Raw genomic sequence first — 22450 nt, 5'->3', positions numbered from 1 at the left:
GAGTAACTAGACATTGGTTTTTACGGAAATGAGTTTATTTGTGGTTTTAAAAACCATCGGTTGCCTATCCCAACAACATGGCAACTGAATACCAAAATCCACCACAAAAGATCTGGCCAAATCCTAAAAATGTGGTTTCAGTGAATCCCTAATCTCCATGCAGAATTGTGGTCTTCAGTGTGGGAATGGGCTTCCATGGGCCACCTTAATTTCTAGGGCCTGCTTACTAACAAATAGATGTAAATAGTGGGAAATGCTGTAGAAATGTTAATAAACCTAGGTTAGAAGCAAAGGAATGGGTGAAGGGAATTAATCTAAGCTGTGGCCCATTAAGGCCTGGGCCCATGTAATTAAAACATGCTCAATGATGTGGAATATGCAACAAATAATTAATAACTATATAATTAATTTCCATCTTATATAGTTTGAGTTAAGTTGGGTTGAAAAAGACCGCAGTCCATCAAGTTCAACCCCTTCAATTGAACCCCAGCACCCATATACAGTATATACACATACCTAAACAGACCTATCTTTATACTCACATATAAAAACTATATATACCAATATCTATACTAACTAACTGGTCTTGAGATCCCAGTAGCCTTGGATATTATGCTTGCTCAAGTAATCATTCAAGCCACTCTTATATGATCCTATTGTGTATGTAACACAGGAAACAACACAAGTGTATAGAACACTTCAAACTGTTTCTCATTGCACTCATATTATACTGTACGGTGATGGAATACTATCAGGAGAAAAAAAAGGGACACACATAAAGTTGTTTTAAAGCTTTAGACAGAAAAATGCATTGAAATATTTGAGTGCTGTGCGGACCTGCATAGAGAGAGGTATTTACACCCTGGAGCAGTATATACATTACAGGCAAATGACAGTGCCTGCAATAAACATGCTGTCCAGTGTGAAAGTATTGTAAAAGAAAAGAATTTAGTGTAACTGACTTATTCTAAAGGTGGTACAACCCCAAGAGAGATCTGTAAAGCTTGGCAAACCCACAATGACTTTCTTAGAAGAAGCCAGAGCCAAACGTTGTTGGACACCTTCCATGCTTCAGATTTCCCTTTTTCAATATACATTGGGTTTCAAGGGCCATACATTTAGTTGGAGGCCTAAATAGCACTGCACATAGCGCCATTTACCCCTAAGGGAACAGAACTCACATGCAGCTTGGCTAATAAGCATCTAATTTGGGTGCTCACTGCATGAAAACATCAGCCATGCAAATATAGCCATTTTTTCTTTAATAACTTGTTTTTACTATACCTGTAGAACCTTCACAAGGCTAGCCCAATATATATCCAAGCAAACATTAGAACATATCCAAAACCAGACCAATTCAGATGCCACCAGAGCCATTTCCAAAGAAATACTCATTAAAAGTGAGAACTGAGCCTCTGTTTATAACTGCAGGGCTTTCCCATGGTAGCCTCTTCTGTGTCTTCTACAGTTTACATGAATTTCATTAAAAGTTTTACTTTTGTATATCTTATATACATAGCATCCCCTTATATATGACATTATTAAATGAGATTCACCAATACTCACACATAAAATAAAGCATTTTTATGCATTTATATAATGTTTTTTGTTAACTCCCCCACCATTTTAATATAACATGGCAGCCAATTTCTGGGTGGCTTGTATCAGGTCTTCAGCTCTCTCTCTCTGAAGTAAAATAACAACAAACAGAATTGAATCGTGAATATGGAACAGCAGAGGAGATGGGGAATGCATGATCGCAGTGATCTTTGTGCTGACGGAATGATATATGCAATAGAAAAGCTGTAAATATATGCAACAGACAAGCAGTAAAACAACTATGTGAACTATCCCCTCAATTTTACAACATTACCACAGTCAAAACCATGCTATCCATATATTCTGCCCCTAAAGGCATGGTGCTTGCCTTCCCTCATCACTAGACCTCCCATGCGTGAGCTTATTCCTTGGCAGCTGCTCATACCAATCTGACATCTGCTTTCAACATTCTAAGTGTACTTGACTTATCTTAGCTAACTGCTCATTGGTAGCCATGGGTTTCTTGGCAATATACATCTTTGGCCATATTACCAAAGCTTCTGGTCGTTGGGAGTCCAAGCAGAAGTCACACAACAGCCACCGTTAGTTGGCTTCCTCCACAACTGTGAAACTGTAAGCTGCTCACAAGCCCTTGAGATATATTCAGTTTATCTCTAAGATATAGCTTGTGTCTAGAGCACAACAATTCAGTTCATAACCATCTGTAACTAACAAGCATTAACGGTCTAGGTTGGGCAGGAATAGGGCAGAGAATGGATTGGCATTCCATGTACTAAGAAAGAGTCATCAGAATGGTTCCATTACTCTTAAGGTCCCCATACATGGGCCGATTCTAGCTGCCGATATTGGTCCCTTAGACAGATTCGGCAGCTAATCGGCCCGTTTATGGGCACTACCGGCGGGCCTGTCCGACCAATATCTGGCCTGAAATCAGTCAGATATCGATCGGGCAGGTTAAAAAATCTAGTTGGATCGGGACCGCATCGGTTTGTTGATGTGGTCCCTGGACCGACTTTGCCTATACCCGTCATTATAATTTCGATCATTTGGCCCCAGGGCCAAACGATCAAATTAGCCTGGATTCTCCCGATATCTGGAGAAATTCCACTCGCTTGGCAACATCGCCAAGCGAGCGGATCTGAAGGTGTATGGGCACCTTTAGACTAGAGGGGCAATTTACAAAACAGATATTAACTTTATTCCTATGTAGTAGGTATCCAATTAGATTTCAACTTTACTACTTTATTTACAAAGCTCAGGATCATCTCTGCCAAAAGATCAATGTACTTATTTTTTAAAGGTGTTTTGGGAGTTGTCCATCAATAACAAAATGTTTGCCAGTCCTACTTTATATAAATGATAGGTTCCTGCAAAGCTTGTGTTTCCCCTAGCCCCACAGACCTTTATAAAGTTCTGAATTATAAGAGATACAGTTGTATGGAAGGGAAATGTGCTTCAGCCTCATGAGCAGGGGACAAACATGCATTTTTCTCAGGAGGGTTTTATGGTTTTAGAACGATGCTCTTCCTGTTCTGTAGCCACTAATCACCTTTATGCACATCTGTGATTATTATCTTTCCAAACGTCTGTTCAACAAACACCACTTCCAAACTGAAGATGGGAAACCTCCCTCTGATTTATACAAGGCTTTGAAACCACCTCTATCATCCTGTGGCTAATAATGCTCTTTAGATAACATTCCTTTGAGTTTCCTACCACTCATGGGTGGGAGGAGAGCTGCAACACTAGGCAGGTGCATTTCTTTAGGCAGGAGACAGACTGGCTATAAAAAGTAAGAAAGAATTCATGAGAAAATTCCCCCTCAGAGCAGAGACATTAATATCATATCTTAAGTGCTTGCCATGATGTTGTTAGGCCCTGTAGACCTTGAAATGTAGAATCTATGGTGTTGGAGCCCTAGATGATTTTTATGGGGTCCTTTTTCTTTCTAAATTACACTGCTTACATAGCAAATAATTCACTCTACCGTTTAAAATTGTATTCTTGAACCAACATATGTGTCTGAGCTTTCAGAAGGAGCCAGCACTACACATTAAAACTGCTTTCAGATAACCTATTGTTTCTCCTACTCCCATGTAAATGGAGGAGTCCCAAGCCGGACTTCTTACTATTGAGTGCTATTCTGATACCTACTGGGAGCTGCTATCTTACTCCCTTCCCATTGTTCTGCTGATCGGCTGCTTGGAGGGGGGATATCACCCCAACTTGCATGCAGCAGTAAAGTGAGACTGAAGTTTATCAGAGCACAGGTCCCATGGCTGTAGCACCCTGGGAAATGAAGAATATGGCTAGCCCCATGCAAAAATTTCAAAATTAAATATAAAAAAATCTGTTTGTGTTTTTGAAAAACAGATTACAATGCAGGATTCTGCTGGGGAAGCTCTATTAACTGATGGGTTTTTAAATAAATGTGTTTTCATGTGTTTTCCTTTTAAAGCATTAAAATTATGGATAACGGAAGGTACCAATTTTATTTGTGCAGATGGTGGAATTTTTAAAAAATGTTCAACTTCTAGTTCTGTATTCAGGCAGCTGAATTGATTCGGTATTTATCCTAATACAGAAATGTTTGGATTCAGTGCATCACTCACTATTCGCTCTCATAGATTCTCCTAAAGCCCAGCTTAAAGGTCAGTTAGAGTGAGATTGTGGGTGAACATTTATATTCCCTGCCACAGATATTTTTGGAACTGAATAATTGATATACCAGTGTTAGAGATGGTCAGGGGCCCTACCAGCCTTTGGACCTCTGCTCTAGTGACAAGAACAGATAACACTAGTAAGAGATGGCCTACAAGTTCATCTGATTTTTCAGATGATTGGGTAAGCTTAGCCTAAAGAGAAATTTTCCAGAATACTTTGTTGTTTAACCTGAAGCCTGACTATACAAAGCAAATATACATTTCGCATTTTGTATGGAGCATCAGTCCATGGTTCCCACTGTGTCCTTTGCCCCTACACTGCCTATAATAACTGAGTCCTAAGGCTGACTCCTTTAAAACCTAGTCCCTAAGTTCCATAAATCTATACAAGTATATATATATATATATATATATATACACATGGGCGTCCACAGAAGGGGGCAAGAGGGGGCACTTGCCCCCCCCTGGAAAAGTAGCAAAAAAAACAAAAACCTTACTCCGTTTCTGCACTTTCCCCTCAAGCCCGTTTTTGCTGTGCTCCGATTGGATCTTTCTTCTTGTGGATTCACCAATCAGAGCATAGCTTCCTTGACAGACAGTAAAATTGACCAATCAGAGCACAGATGCACACAGGGATCGGGAGATTTTGCAAACTGGAAACAGAAATAAAGACTGAAAAGATGAATCTGCAGCTGTAACTTTACCTGAGAACCAACTCTCAACTTTTGCTGCAGTTTTCATCCCACAGGTACTATACAGTTCTAAAGAATCACTAGCTGACATTAAATTGTTTAATTTATAATCTATCCCCTACCCTAACACATGGAGGGTAAGTTAACTCTTTCCCTCTGAAAAAGCTCATTGTGTGTTTATATATGTGTTGTTGTTTTTTGCACTTACTATTTTTTTTTTTTTTTTTGTCATTGTTTTGTTCATTTATAGTAAGTTACAGTGGGGCCAATGTTGTGTATCAGTGCCAGTGTTATAGTGCCAGGGCCCGAATATCTGCCATCTGTACCCACTGCTCCTCATGGCATATAATGTGCTGGGTTTGTAAATACGGACTGCATCTCACTGTATATAATGGGGAGTCAGTACCCACTGCCTTTCTTGCTATAACCTAAACACATCTAAAGGGGTGGTTCACTTTTAAGTTAACCTTTAGTATGTTATAAAATGGCCTATTCCTAGCAACTTTGCAATTGGTCTTCCTAATTAATTTTTTTGAATAATTTGCCTTTCTCTTCTGCCTCTATACAGATTTCAAATGGGGGCCAAAAAATATTGCTCTGCGAGGCTACAATTTTATTATTATTATAATTTTGTATTACTTATTTTTCCAAGTAGGCCCCTTAACTATTCATATTCCCATCTCTTGTTTAAATCACTACCTGGTTGCTAGGGTAAATAAGACCCTAGCAACCAGATAGCTGCTGAAATACCAAATGGAGAGCTGCTGAACAAAAAGCTAAATAACTGAAAAACCATTAAAAATAAAAGTGAATTAGAATGCGAACTACCCCTTTAAGCTAACTGATCCCAAACACAAATGTTTGCAGATCCCCTAACAGAAGTGCGCGTATGAATACTTTTACTACTAATACTAAACATTTTAGGGTAAAAAAAAAAAGCACCCCCACCCGCACTTTTGTACAGTATCCCTGGGAGTCAGTGGGAATGGTAAGAGGTAGTTGGGAAGTTAATTTTTTACACCAGCAGTGAATCCACTAAGTGTCACATTAGCTGTAGGTCAGTCTGTGTATGGGCCATATTTAGCCTCCCCTAGTATCATCCTGCAAAAAAAAAAAAAATATATATATATTTATCTGTTGCAGGATGATGCTAGCTTACTTGCCCCCCCTTGGAAAATTTTCTGCGGACGCCCATGTATATACACCACATGTCCCTTCATGTAAAAGCAACTTAGTTTTGTGTTACTGTCCCATTAAGAGTAGAATGAACTGTCGAACTTGACAAATTATCAACAACAACCAACATCTGGATCCTTTCTCCAAACTCAGCAGTTCAGCAGCTGCACAGTGACAGAGGAGAAATCAATTTGCTTCCCTGTATCAGGGGTTTTGGCACAGAAGGAATTTCATACTTTTGACCCAAACATCTCTGGACGTGGTGCCATGTGCAAGCTCACAACAGCGGCCATGGTTCTTATACCTTTGGCTGAACTTGATAAAACCTCTACAATAGTGCTGTCTAACTTCTGTGGAACAAAGGGCTGGAAGTTTTCTGGCTTACGTGGTGCAGGGTCAATAATGGAAGCAAGTTTTGACCACTCCCCTTTTTAAACCACACCCACTTCAACACATACCCATGTTATCACAAGAGCTTTTAAGACCATACCCACATTAAAGGTGGAAGCAAAAAAAAAACCAAATAATTGGTGCTCCCTGCAGGGATATCACTCTTAACTCATATGTAAAAGAAATGTAAAAGAAATGTCATATTAGGACATACCCTTAATTCCATATGCCTCCTCGTCACCCGTGGATAGCACGGCAACCCCCAGCACATAATTAAACACCTTAGAGACCCCTTTACAACTATTTACAAATGCTTAAAAAATCCCTGAGCAATCTCTGCTAGGTTCACTTCCCACAGGCAGCATAGGGTAGGCAGAGTATGGTACACACAGGCAGCATAGGGCAGGCAGAGTATGGAATATACAGGCAGCATAGGGCAGGCATAGTATAGCACACAGGCAGCATAGGGTTGGCAGAGTATGGCACACACAGGCAGCATAGGTTCGGCAGAGTATGGCACACACAGGCAGCATAGGGCAGGCAGAGTATGACACACAGAGGCAGCATAGGGCAGGCAGAGTATGGCACACACAGGCAGCATAGGGCAGGCACAGTATGGCACAGACAGGTAGCATAGACCAGGCAGAGTATGACACAAACAGGCAGCATAGGGCATACAGATTATGGCACACACAGGTAGCATAGACCAGGCAGAGTATGACACACACAGGCAGCTTAGGGCAGACAGAGTATGGCACACAAAGGCAGCATAGACCAGGCAGAGTATGGCACACACACAGACAGCATAGGGCAGGCAGAGTATGGCACACACAGGCAGCATAGGGCAGGCAGAGTATGGAATATACAGGCAGCATAGGGCAGGCATAGTATAGCACACAGGCAGCATAGGGTTGGCAGAGTATGGCACACACAGGCAGCATAGGTTCGGCAGAGTATGGCTCACACAGGCAGCATAGGGCAGGCAGAGTATGACACACAGAGGCAGCATAGGGCAGGCAGAGTATGGCACACACAGGCAGCATAGGGCAGGCACAGTATGGCACAGACAGGTAGCATAGACCAGGCAGAGTATGACACAAACAGGCAGCATAGGGCATACAGATTATGGCACACACAGGTAGCATAGACCAGGCAGAGTATGACACACACAGGCAGCTTAGGGCAGACAGAGTATGGCACACAAAGGCAGCATAGACCAGGCAGAGTATGGCACACACACAGACAGCATAGGGCAGGCAGAGTATGGCACACACAGGCAGCATAGGGCAGGCAGAGTATGACACAATCAGGCAGCATAGGGAATACAGAGTATGGCACACACAGGTAGCATAGACCAGGCAGAGTATGACACACACAGACAGCTTAGGGCATACAGAGTATGGCACACAAAGGCAGCATAGACCAGGCAAAGTATGGCACACACACAGACAGCATTGGGTAGGCAGAGTATGGCACACACAGGCAACATAGGGCAGGCAGAGTATGGCACATGGGCAACATATGGCAGGCAGAGTATGGCACACAAAGGCAGCATAGACCAGGAAGAGTATGGCACACACACAGACAGCATAGGGCAGGCAGAGTAGGGCACACACAGGCAGCATAGGGCAGGCAGAGTATGGCACATGGGCAACATAGGGCAGGCTGTAAACCTCTGAATCTGAATCAGGGGAGCCAGTTAATCTCAGTACTGATACTATTTACAACTTACACAAAGGTAAGCAGTCACAGCAGACAGACAGATGTGGGGCCATACAAAGGGGTCCATGGGTGACCAGTTGGACAGCACTGCTTTTCACTGTGCAAGTTTAGAAGAATCGCAATAGTCATAAAAATGTCTTTATTCAACTAAATTCTAATTTTCACACTCAAGCACTGTGCTCCACCAATAGGCTAAGGGCATGGAAACCTTGACCCTGCTCTTTGTATAAAGGTCTGGGCACCTTGACCCTAATGCAGCTGTCCTGAGAAGCAGTGAAAAGGCCTATAGGAAAAGCATTTGTTGAATAAGTCAATTGTGACTATTGTCACTCACTATGACCTCATAGTTTAAATGCCTGGACATAACTTATGATGCCTTAACAACCTCTCTTTCCATTCTACCTGTCATGGAGGAGAATGGCCAGGCATATTTTTAGTGTGGACTCTTCTCCCTGGTATCCCAGGGTTACAGACAATGGAGACAGTGTCAAGCTCTGTCTTTTGTTTGGCTGTCGATAGACTTGACCACTGTTGTGAATTTTCTTTTAAGCTAGGGATTACTCTAATTGTAAACAATATAATAATTCTCATGCCCTTCTAAAAAACATTTACAATTGTGACGTTTATTATAAAGTATCATGTACTCATCAGTCCTTATAAAACAATATTGTTTATAGTTGTGACACCACTTATTTATTATATAGAATAATGTAGCTTTACTTCCTGACAAGTGTGACCACTTATTATATATATGTATTATAAAAACGAATTAAACTGTTATTCCTTATAAAGAACATTATTTTCCATTGTGTCATCACTTATTTATTATACACAACAATATTGCTATAATTCCTGAACATTATTTACATTTACATTTTGTTGTGTTAAAAAGGCTAATGTAACTGTTTTTCCTTATAAAAGCAATGCTATTTTCAATTGTGACATTGCCCATTTATTATAAAGACTAATGCAACTGCTATTTCTTATAAAAACAATATTATTTTTAATTGTGACATCACTTATTTATTACATAGAATAGTGGAGCTAGAGTTCCTGAACATTATTTACTTGTATTGAAAAGGCTAATATAACTTTTTACTTATACATGTATAAAAGCAATATTATTTTCAATTGTGACACCTCCCATTTATTATGAAGACCAATAGAAATGTTATTCCTTAAGAAAGCAATATTATTTACAATTGTGACATCACTTATTTATCATAAAGAATAAAGTAACCGTTATTTAGCTTTAAAACAACATTTCGTACTTGAAGAAAATTGAATAATGAACATGGCTTTAGTGGTGCCAAACTACTCCTGAGTCCTCAGAGGCCTCCATGTTTACAGATAATGACAATGATGGTACAATAATGAATAATGACGTTTGACCCCTGAATCCATCATTTAAACAATAAGATAAGTACTACTGTGGATTTTCTGTCAATTCAGTGGGGCTGTTTGGTTAATTCAACTACATTTTCTTATAAATTGCTAAGGTTTGTCTTGGTCTCCTTTCCTATCACCACTGTTTTAACTGAAGCAGTGGTCAGAGCAATAGTAGTTTAAGCAAGGACTGCCTAATCAGCACCCTGTAGGGCAAGAATTGGATTCATCCCAGCGCTTGGGCAGGAAAAGCTGACAGCTGCAGAGGATGTATTAGAATAAAGAAGCAGCTGGAAGGTGTGTGGGACCCCAGGATATGAAGTGAACTGTATGGCCTTGCTGGATCCCTATTAGGCCTCTGGTCAGAGCAATCGTCTGGGAAGGGACAGCTGTCCATCACCCTGAGAGATATTTATATCATTTACAATTCCTGTATGAGTAGAAACTGGTTACACGGATCCTGATGGGAAAAGTAAAATACAAGGACAAGCAAGGTTCTTCACATTCTAGATCTCAATAAATAAATAGAAGGTTCAATCTCTTTATAAAATGGTCATATTGTAACAATATAGGTTAGTTTTTGTTTGAATACATTCAGGGTCGGACTGGGGGGTGCAGTCCCGCTTTCTGCAGGACTGTCCTGGTTTTTATAGCGTATGGGGGGCAAACTGGTACATAGTTGCTATAGTGTTTTCCTTAGGTAGTACAGTATGAGGGTATGGCACATTTTGTGTCTAATCCCACCATTTCAACTATATAAAAGGAGTATTTTTTTTAAAAAGGGGTTGGCATTTAGGGCTTGGCCGCAAAAATGGGCATGGCCAAAATTTTCTTTTGTCCCTCTTTTCATTTTTCAAATGTTGGGAGGTATGGGTGCAGGACCCACCAGGACTCCCGCCCCAGGGTCCCTGCAGGTGCCCCCGTCGGCCACACTCCCCTAACCCACCCGCAAGGTCCCCAACGTGTCGTCCTCCCCTGAGTGTGTGTAACTTAAACGCACCAGGGGAGGAACTGTCATGCAAGAGGAGCGCCGGCAAGGGTCGGGTCTGGGCTGCCGGGGCTCACTGGCCCAGTACGACCCTGAATACATTTTTTTTGGGTCACAGTTGTTCTGTTCACCATAAACCCCGTTTTATTACATTACATTTGTGTTATCCTCTGAAAACTATGGCACATGTATGGGGTAATGTAATATAAATAATAAGTCTGACCAGGTCTAGAGATTGACCAGAGATGAACCTAGTCAATGCTACCTGCTGATTGGCTGCTGTGGGTTACTACACCTGCTACAAACGTTGCACCTTTTACCCCTTTTTCCTGAGAAACTTCATGTCACGTGGCATTAAAGGAACAGTAACACCAAAAAATGAAAGTAATATATTATGTTCTATTGCCCTGCACAGGTAAAAGTCATGTGTTTGCTTCAGAAATGCTACTATAGTTTATATAAACATAGCTGCTGTGTAGACATGGGTAGTGATGAGCGCATTTTTTCGCAGTGAATTTCGTTTTACAAAACATACGCTAAAATTGGGCGCGAAAAATTCATTGTGGTCGCGTCAAATTGGTGACAAAAAGTTGTGCGACAAATGCATTTTGTGAATTTTTCGCAGTTTCATGAATTTTCTTGTCGTTTCACAAATTTTATGACGAAGCGAAACAGATTCGCTCATCACTAGCCATTGGGGTAGCCATTCAAACTAAAAGAAAGGAGAGGCACAGGTTACAGAGCTTATCTGTTATCTGCTATGTAACCTGTGCCTTTTCACCTTTTTTCCGGCTTGAATGGCTGCCCCCACGGCTACACAGCAACTTTGTTCATATAAATATAGAAGCATTTCTGAAGCAAACACCCAACTTTTACCAGTGCAGGGCAAAAGTACATCTTAATAAAATTTAAATTTTTTGGTGTTACTGTTCCTTTAATTGCGATGAGCTGCATCATGAGTAGCCCACAAATTAAACTGACAGCAACCTGCGCAGGGGGTTGGTAGAATGAAACTGATTGCGCTAATGGAAACAATTGGAATCAGATAGTATGGCGCAGGAGACTTGTGCTGATTGATTTGTTCCTGTTAAATTTTACTATTGTAACAGCATGTCTCATGTTAACATTGCGACTCTCAGGGGAGCCATTCCTCTCGCTGAGAATTCTTCCATGGTAAAGTATACTCTAAATACTGGGAAAGCCAATTGTATTCGGTTGTCTTGGGTCTAAAAAGTGTGTTTTTTTGTTAAAAATAATTTGAAAGGTTAAAGGAGCAATATATGTACTAAAAAATATTCTTACTATTGTCTACATGTAATATATATATATATACCTCCCCCCCCAAAAATGCAAAAACTTCAATACCTATTATGAGGAGAAATAATTATTTAGTCAAACTCTCTCTCCCGGGGGTATAATAAATTATATAAATTAGGCTCCTCCTTCTACTCTTCTGCTACCTGTGCTCTCAAGCATAAGGCTAATGTCACATGATGCATTTCTCCAAGGCAGGAAAAGGCTGAGAAAACACCATGGTGTGCCACTGAGAACAAAATTATTGTTGACAGAAGGGCCACATCAGCTATCATTTGTTGGAAATGTACCTAGGATACGATTTGGGGCTCCCAGGCTGGGAGAAGCGGAGCAAACGCTCCATGTGCCCAGGCCCTTAGCCTATAGGCATCACTGTCTTTATGTAGCTTTGTTGATAATAGGGGCGAATACCCTTGGTGCAGGTGGTGAGGGTAGACAGGGGTCCTGCCAGTCAAAGTGAAATAGGAACCCAATAAAAATGAGTCAATAAAAATGACACATTGCAATGGGGACTGATGAACTAGGCAACCTCCCGGCCAATTCCCTGTGACTGAACTTGGCACCACATTGCAGACATGTGGAAGAGGGGCTGACTGCCAAGAGTTGCAGGGGGCACCCAGGCCTTTGAGCATATGGATCAACCCTTTCCTCCAACAGCAGCAAATGTCTCTCTGCTGGCAGTTAAGAGGTTACATTTCTCATGGATCCCCTCATCTCTTTCTCATGGGGGGTTCCTCCAGAGACTGGACACTACCAACGCCCCTCCATACTACCCGCCCTTCTAATGTGACTGGTGGAGCTGAGAATTCTGGGCAGTGAGCCATAACTTAAACAAGCCCCAGTGGAATGGGGAGAATAAAGGAAAGAACTGGGGAGAAAATCAGCACAGACAGACAGAAAGAAAGAAAAGCCAGAGTAACCCCACAGGGAGAAAGAGGGAGGGGAGAGGGGAGAACAAGGGAAAGACAACATGGACTTGGTCATGCTACAACATGGACTTGATGATGCTACAACATGGGGTTGGTCATGCTACAACATGGACTTGGTCGTGTGAAATGTCTGGTTCTTTCACCAGCTATTGCTCTCAGGCACCTCTGAAAGGGGCAGTTATTTAGTTATTTGCCTGGGTATTACTGCTACTAAGGGAAGCCCTAACCATGGTAATCAGGTATTGGCTGGGGTGTCCGGGGCCTACTGAGACTGTCCCTGCAGGGGCCCCCTACCCCAGTTGGGGACCTTTCTCCCCCCAATTGTGAACCTTCATGCCACCGACCTGTGTATTGAATTGCTCTTATTTGCAGCAGCAATTGGAGGATAAGGGAGGGGTGCCTGCATCAGAAAGTGAGCAGGAAGTGGGACTGGGTCGGCCGGGCCCACTGGGTTCTCTCCCGGTGTCCCGCTGGCCCAAGCCGACCCTTATGGTTATAACTTCTTTGAATTCTGCGCTTTAGGAACATATAATTAGACACAAATATATGATGCAACTTACTCTGTTTAGAAGAACTTCATTACAGAAAGAAATCTTGTTCATGGATATAATTTAGGGCAAAAGCTGCACTGAGGGTGGAGGCCGTTGTGAGTTCTCTGCAGCCTGTGTGGCTCTGCTAATTGATTCCTGAGGGGCTGGGTACTGAGTAGCACATGTAATTCTCTGTGTTTTTGGCTACCACAATGCAGAAGTTTTTGTCCAGAATTTCCCTACTTTCTGTTTGGTCAGTGCCAGTCGTAAAGGTGAAATGCTACAGTTCAGCCATATTAATGGGCACAATGGTGCCACACTCATTAAAACATAGGCACAACTGCTGCTTGTGTGTGTTTGTTTGTTCATGCATCTGTATGTATAAGTGTACGGTATATACTATGCAGGTGTCCCTGTGTTTGTGCGCATGTGTGTATGTGCATGTATGCGTGCCACGTGTGGTTAGATTCCATCCTAATTATAAGCTAAATCCTATCCCCAAGAGGACACTTCTTATAATTATGATTCCCACACCAAACAGGGTGGCAGAACAAGCAAGTACATATAATTGCAAATGTCCCTGTTCACATTTGTAGAGATCCCTTGTTCTGTGTACAATTTTCCCTTTCTCATACAAAACCCTAAATATACAATTATTTTGACAAGTGAAATCTAATAATAAACTGTTTTGCACAAAATGTGTGATAGTTGGGTCTAATATTTTATCCCTTTTAATAACATTATCACATTGGCAATCTTAACTATAGTTGCTGCATCTTGAGTTTCTGGTGGATAATCAGATTAATGCATCAGACACTTGCCATTTTGTCGCACATACCCTCTATAACATCACATATTGCCCCATATAACCCCTCCCTATAACTCCTCCTATTGCTCTATATAATTCCTCCCTATAACTCCTCCTATTGCTCCATATAACCCTCCCTAAACTCCTCCTATTGTTCCATAAAACCCCTCCCTATAACTCCTCATATTGCTCCATATAACCCTCCCTATAACTCCTCCTATTGCTCCATATAACCCCTCCCTATAACTCCTCCTATTACTCCATATAACCCCTCCCTAAAAGTCCTCCTATTGCTCCATATAACCCTCCCTACAACTCCTCCTATTGCTCCATATAACCCCCTATAACTCCTCCTATTGCTCCATATAACCCTCCCTATAACTCCTCCTTTTGCTCCATATAACCCCTCCCTATAACTCCTCCTATTGCTCGATTTAACCCCTCCCTATAACTCCTCCTATTGCTCCATATAACCCTTCCCTATAACTCCTCCTATTGCTCCATATAACCCCTCCCTATAACTCCTCCTATTGCTCCATATAACCCCTCCCTTTAACTCCTCCTATTGCTCCCTATAACCCCTCCCTATAACTCCTCCTATTGCTCTATAAAGCCCCTCCCTATAACTCCTCCTATTGCTCCATATAACCCCTCCCTATAACTCCTCCTATTGCTCTATATAACCCTTCCCTATAACTCCCCCTACTTTTTAATATAATCCTACCCATAACTCCGCAAAATGCTCCATATAACCCCTCCCTATAACTCCTCCTATTGCTTCATATGACCCCTTCCTATTACTCCTCCTATTGCGCTATATAATTCCTCCCTATAACTTCCCGTACTGATCAATATAACCCTATACATAACTCCACGTAATGCTCAATATAACCCCTTCCTATAACTCCTCCTATTACCTAAAATAATCCCCTTCCTGAAACACCTCCTATTGCTCCAGATAACCCCTCCCTATAGCTCCTTCTATTGCTCCATATATCTCCTCCCTATAACTCCTCCTGTTGCTTCCTATAACTCCTCCCTATAACTTCTCCTATTGCTCTATACAACCCCTCCCTATAACTCCTCCTATTGTTCCATATAACTCCTCCTATTGCTCCATATTACCACTCCCTATAACTCCTCCTATTGCTCCATATAACCCCTCCCTATAACTCCTCCTATTGCTCCATATAACTCGTCCCTATAATTCCTCCTATTGCTCCGTATAACCCCTCCCTATAAATCCTCCTATTGCTCCATATAACCCTCCCTATAACTCCTCCTATTGCTCCATATTACCACTCCCTATAACTCCTCCTATTGTTCAATATAACCCCTCCCTATAACTCCTCCTATTGTTCCATATTACTCCTCCTATTGCTCCATATAACCCCTCCCTATAACTCCTCCTATTGCTCCATATAACCCCTCCCTATAACTCCTCCTATTGCTCCATATAACTCGTCCCTATAACTCCTCCTATTGCTCCGTATAACCCCTCCCTATAACTCCTCCTATTGCTCCGTATAACCCCTCCCTATAACTCTTCCTATTGTTTCACATCTGTATACAGATTAATAGTGTGCTGCGGTTACTTGGACTTGTATTACTTGAAAGACCCTGGATGGGTAGGGTCAATATACTGCATAGCACCTTCAAAATAGTTGAGCACTTCAAAATAGTCTAAAATCTCTCTAAAACACCAGACAATGCCACCTGAATAATATTATTATTTACAGACATGTTGTTAATAATATATTGTGTTATTTGTATGATGCTCACATTTTTATTGCTGGGGCGTCTCGTTCATTTGACAGATCGCACACACACGTAACACAGTGAATGACAGTTGTGTGCCCAAGGAAACTTTCAACTCCATCTCTGTCTGATCAGCTTTCTGCACAGTCTCCCCCTGATGTATATACAGGTTCTCCATTCACACACACACACCTGGTAGTACATCTGGGGTTGTTGTTGCCCTTTCATAACAATAGCAGTTCCCTTCTACACTAGGGTGCTCACTTGATCTGGTCTGATTTCAAAACTTCCATATAATAAATCCAACTTAAGAGAAGGGTTGGTAACTCATGCCTATATATCTACATATACTGTTAGAAAACATGTCATAATATAGTTAATAAGAGAACAAGAAGAGCTTACATTCTATACATGAATTCAACGTGCTGATGATGAATCAGTCGAGTTGCTTAATCCAAATGGTAATTTATAGAGTTAACGCACATTTATTTACATAGTCAACACATACAGGAGCCAGAGGAAAAAGTAAAGTGAGCTCTGCCTGTGTACTGGGAATCCATATCTGTACTGGGCATCAATATCTGTATGTACTGGGCATCAATATCTGTATGTACTGTGCATCAATATCTGTATGTACTGTGCATCAATATCTGTATGTACTGGGCATCAATATCTGTATGTACTGTGCATCAATATCTGTATGTACTGGGCATCAATATCTGTATGTACTGTGCATCAATATCTGTATGTACTGTGCATCAATATCTGTATGTACTGGGCATCAATATCTGTATGTACTGTGCATCAATATCTGTATATACTGTGCATCAATATCTGTATGTACTGGGCATCAATATCTGTATGTACTGTGCATCAATATCTGTATGTACTGTGCATCAATATCTGTATGTACTGGAAACCAATATCTGTATGTACTGGGCATCAATATCTGTATGTATTGGGCATCAATATCTGTATGTACTTGGCATCAATATGTGTATCAATATCTGTACATATTGGACATCAATATTTGTACATAGAACCAACTTGCAGGGACTAAGATAGAACCAAACTTCAGGGACTAAGGCAGAACCAGAGTCTAATGTACAACCGACTTTCAGGGACTAAGGTAGGAACAACTTGCAGGGACTAAGATAGAACCAACTTGCAGGGACTAAGGTACAACCAACTTGCAGGGACTAAGGTACAACCAACTTGCAGGGACTAAGGAAGAACCAACTTGCAGGGACTAAGATAGAACCAACTTGCAGGGACTAAGGTACAACCAACTTGCAGGGACTAAGGTACAACCAACTTGCAGGGACTAAGGTACAACCAACTTGCAGGGACTAAGGTACAACCAACTTGAAGGGACTAAGATACAACCAACTTGCAGGGACTAAGGTACAACCAACTTGCAGGGACTAAGGTACAACCAACTTGCAGGGACTAAGGTACAACCAACTTGCAGGGACTAAGGTACAACCAACTTGCAGGGACTAAGGTAGAACCAACTTGCAGGGACTAAGGTAGAACCAACTTGCAGGGACTAAGGTACAACCAACTTGCAGGGACTAAGGTACAACCAACTTGCAGGGACTAAGGTACAACCAACTTGCAGGGACTAAGGTACAACCAACTTGCAGGGACTAAGGTACAACCAACTTGCAGGGACTAAGGTACAACCAACTTGCAGGTACTAAGGTACAACCAACTTGCAGGGACTAAGGTACAACCAACTTGCAGGTACTAAGGCACAAACTCAGTAGAAGAAGTGTGGCTTTACCTGTTCTTACTGTGTGAAGCCCTTGCAGGAATAGCAGAAATAAAGAGGCTTTCCACCAATCCAGTGATAAAATCCACCTTGCCATAGTGCAGAATGTATCTGTAGAACACACAGCATGTAGGGCTAGCGTCCCTGAATCCCACCGTTATGTATCCATGTGTGTGGAATGAGGAGAAGGAAGGAGAGCGGTGCAGTTCTTGGCTGGGCTATGTCACTGGGATCAGTTTTCTGCCTGTAAGTGCTGTCTGGCTGTGTGTCCTCCTATTCTGTCTGTCCCTCCCTCCCACCCTCTCTGTCTTTCTTTCCTCCCCCTCCCTATACTTTTTCTCCTCTATTCATCTCATACAGTCTGCCTCTCCCCTCTGCTTCTGTTTCTACCCCACATTCCCTGCTACTCTCTCTGGGTGTCCCTCTCCACTTCCGGGGTTCTTTTCTCATTATTTTGCCTATTAATCTTCTATCTATCTATCTATCATCTATCTATCTATCTATCTATCTATCTATCTATGTATCTGCCTATCCGTCTATTATCTATCTGCCTACTATCTATCTATCTGCCTGTCTGCCTATTATCTATTTGTCTGTCTATCTATCTTTCTATCTGTCTATTTATCTTTCTGTCTATGAATCTATCATGTATCTATCATCTGTCTGTCTATCTGTCTATTATCTTTCTTTCTTTCTTTCTATCTGTCTGTCTGTTATCTATGTGTCTGGCTATTATCTATCTATCTATCTATCTATCTATCATCTATCTATCTGTCTATCTCTCTGTCTATGGATCTATCCATTTATCTATCTATCACCTATCTGTCTACCTATTATCTTTCTTTCTTTTCTATCTATCTATCTATCTATCTATCATCTATCTATGTATAGTATCTATCTGTCTACTATTTATCTGCCTGTCTGCCTATTATCTATCTATCTATCTATCTATCTATCTATCTATCTATCTATCTATCATCTATCTATCTATCTATCTATCTATCTATCTATCTGTCTCTGTATACTCTATCTTATTTCTTTATATCTCTCTTACTCTTAAGCTCTACCTGCAAAACTTTCATGTTTAGCTTTTCCCCATTATTATTTTACAAAATAGTCAATGCATTCCAATTTTGCCCACAATAAGTCTATTCCCTCTTGCTTATTCCCTTCCCTTCCTCCTCTAGCTTCCCCCTCGTGTTCATCAACTGTTCCTGTGTTTTCTACATCTTTCCACCTACCTTTATGTTCTTATCTATTTTTCTGCCCCGTTACTTTTTGTCTTTTTCATAACTGTAATCCTTCCACTACTCTCATGTCCCCCCCTACTCAAATCAGCCAGTCCCTTTCTCGGTATCCCTGTCTCCCCATTGCCGTTACCACTATCACTCTTTTACTCTTCATCTATCTGTATCCTTCCTACTTTCTTTCCTTCTTCCTCTTCTTCCCCATTCCCACAGTCCATCTATGGACTAAAGGCATAACTTGGACCTCCCTTATCTCAACCAGATAATCTTCCTGCCCAGTAGTGTTATGATTGCAGTCAGTAAAATATCAGGTTGGGTAAATATTAAGTGGGAAACAGAAGTGGTTTCTGAGGCCTAGAGCAATAGCTTACCTATTATTACACATCTCCTCTCCATCCATATTTTTTCTCTCCCTGCAAGTGTTGCTGCCTCCTTATCTTCCCTTTTCTTTCTTGCCTTCACTCTGTTTATCCCTTTCAGTCTTTTCTTCCTTCTTTCCTAACCTTGATTTGCCTATTTTCTATTCCAGCTCTTTCTTGCACTATTTTTTTCTTCCCCACTTATTGTTCCATGTTAATATATTATCTTTCCCTCCCATCCATTAATCACTAGCTGCTCAGTCTATTCTTCTTTCTTATGTTGCCTTTTCCATCATATCCTCTCCTTTCACTTTTTCAGTGCATTGTATCTACCACCCCCATGCTCAATACTGACATCCTTCTTATTTATTAAGCACCTACCTCTTTGTCTTCAACCTTTACATGTCCACCATTCCTTCCTTCGCTCCTCCACACTCAAGCCACTCATGCCTATCTTCACTCTTTCTGTCATCCGGTCTCCCTAGAATCCTCTCTTCTTACAACCACCAACTTTTTATGTTTTTTCTTTATCCTTGTTCATCTTATCACTCAAGTCCATTGTCTGCTTAGAGCCATCTTCTCCCACCTCTCTACCTAACCCCAACTTATTCTTTCTTTTAGCCACCCTCCATACAAACATCTTCATCTTTGCATTTCCCAGCCATACACCTCTCTCCCCTTCCCTTTCTTTGTTCTCTTTCTCGTGACCATCTCCATCTTTGCCTATTTTTTCCATAACACACCCTACACCAGTCTCTAGCTTTACTTATTCCTTTCTTCTTACATTCCCTGGTTTCTTCCCATCCCCATTTGTTCTCTTAATTAAATCTATGTATTTTTTCCCAATCCTCTACATTTCCCCTCAGCTATCTCCACTTTCCTATCCATCTCCCCAGCCAGCTTTGTTATTATATCCATCTTTGCTTTTTGCCACCATTTCTCTATAGCCCTCAGCCTTACCCCTTTTTTCTCTCTCCACTGCTTTCCCATTTTCTCTTGCAATATCCTTTACTCAGTTCTTTTAGACCATTCCTACTCCCATTTATTCCTCACCTTGGAATTCCCCAATTCCTATGTTCTCTCTCCCTTTCTCTATATTCTTTACAAACCTTACCTATGTCTAGTGTTATGTTTAGGTCTGCTCTTTCCTCTTTCCATTAGTGTCTTTTCTTGACATATGGTAGCCATTGCTTACTTATAAGGTAAAAGTCCCTCTGTACTTGCTTTTTTCTTTCTAAACTACAGTGTTTATATATATATGCTTATAAATAATAGTTGTGCTGCCTATCTGTCTCTCAATACCCAGCATCTTCCCAGGATCATAATTCCATAATCTCTTCTATTCCCTTGATTTCTTGTACCACCAATTTACCTGTGCCTTCCACTACCATGCCTGGATCTTGTCTTTGCATATTGTGCCAAATATCGACCAGACGCTCTGTCATCTTTCCTCTTCTGCGCCTTGCTCTCGCCCACCTTCACAAATCTTAGCAGTCTCCTGCCTTTTCTTTTATTGTACTCGTCTGATTCCAGCCCACCAAATCGAAAAACACTTGAGTTCTGCCTACCTCTCAATTACCCACATCCTGCGCCAATCAGGCACGGCTGGCATACGGACATGACTGTTCAGATTTTCAGAATAGCAATGTATCTCTTTGTATTCCCTAACCTGTCCAGCGTATAAGCAACCATGACTGTAATATTACAAATTATGTTGTTTATAATCAGTTGCTTTATTATTACTCTTGTTCTCTAAATTACATATATATATATATACTTCTATCATGTCTACTCCACTCTCTATTTTAATTTTTCTTCTGTGACTCCATCACTTCTTATTACTGCTAATATCCTTACAATTCATAGTTAGGACACAGTATCATTTTTATGATTATATAAAATCATGTAATATCTCATATCATTTATATGAAAAGCTTCATGCTGATAGATTATAATACATAGAATATGTTGATGTAAGCTGGGAGCAGAGCTAATTGGTCTGTTACTCAACATGTGGAAAGCAGCTAAAAAGAAAACAATGCACGTTATTAGCAGCCTTAATTTTAATTTATATTAGTGCACAGTAAAGCATACTATTCTAACATACTATATTTAGTTCTAAGCACAGAGCCTGAGATATTAGTATTAACAAGTGCTGTCTTGTATAAAAAAAAGGGCACTGACTCAGGGGATGAAAACATAATTTTACCTCTTTATAGGTCCCTGGTAAGGCCTCACTGTGAGTATGGGGGCAGTTTTGGGCTCCAGTCCTTAAGAAGGATATAGGTATGGGTCTGTATGTGAGTGTATAGATAGGTCAGTGTGGGTCTGTATGTGAGTGTATAGATAGGTCAGTATGGGTCTGTATGTGAGTGGATAGATAGGTCAGTGTGGGTCTGTATGTGAGTGTATAGATAGGTCAGTGTGGGTCTGTATGTGAGTGTATAGATAGGTCAGTGTGGGTCTGTATGTGAGTGGATAGATAGGTCAGTATGGGTCTGTATGTGAGTGGATAGATAGGTCAGTATGGGTCTGTATGTGAGTGGATAGATAGGTCAGTGTGGGTCTGTATGTGAGTGGATAGATAGGTCAGTATGGGTCTGTATGTGAGTGTATAGATAGGTCAGTGTGGGTCTGTATGTGAGTGTATAGATAGGTCAGTGTGGGTCTGTATGTGAGTGTATAGATAGGTCAGTGTGGGTCTGTATGTGAGTGGATAGATAGGTCAGTATGGGTCTGTATGTGAGTGGATAGATAGGTCAGTATGGGTCTGTATGTGAGTGGATAGATAGGTCAGTATGGGTCTGTATGTGAGTGTATAGATAGGTCAGTGTGGGTCTGTATGTGAGTGTATAGATAGGTCAGTATGGGTCTGTATGTGAGTGGATAGATAGGTCAGTGTGGGTCTGTATGTGAGTGTATAGATAGGTCAGTGTGGGTCTGTATGTGAGTGTATAGATAGGTCAGTGTGGGTCTGTATGTGAGTGGATAGATAGGTCAGTATGGGTCTGTATGTGAGTGGATAGATAGGTCAGTGTGGGTCTGTATGTGAGTGGATAGATAGGTCAGTATGGGTCTGTATGTGAGTGGATAGATAGGTCAGTGTGGGTCTGTATGTGAGTGGATAGATAGGTCAGTATGGGTCTGTATGTGA

General features: G+C 41.2%; 1 protein-coding gene across 2 annotated transcripts in view; it reads right to left on the bottom strand.

Moving 5' to 3' along the window:
- The window catches only part of LOC100497990 (collagen type V alpha 3 chain), a 132058-nt gene extending 114110 nt beyond the window's left edge, over positions 1-17948 (bottom strand). For both annotated transcript variants that reach the window (XM_012953005.3, XM_004918818.4), the window contains exon 1: positions 17703-17948. In XM_012953005.3, coding sequence (XP_012808459.1) covers positions 17703-17787 — 85 coding nt within the window. In that variant the 5' untranslated portion in view covers positions 17788-17948. The remainder of the gene's footprint in view (positions 1-17702) is intronic.
- Between the last annotated feature and the right edge of the window lie 4502 nt (positions 17949-22450).

Source organism: Xenopus tropicalis, chromosome 3, assembly GCF_000004195.4.
Source record: "Xenopus tropicalis strain Nigerian chromosome 3, UCB_Xtro_10.0, whole genome shotgun sequence".
NCBI classification, from domain to species: domain Eukaryota; kingdom Metazoa; phylum Chordata; class Amphibia; order Anura; family Pipidae; genus Xenopus; species Xenopus tropicalis.
Note: the sequence above shows the minus strand (reverse complement) of the source record. Positions and strands in the feature narration are given on the sequence as shown.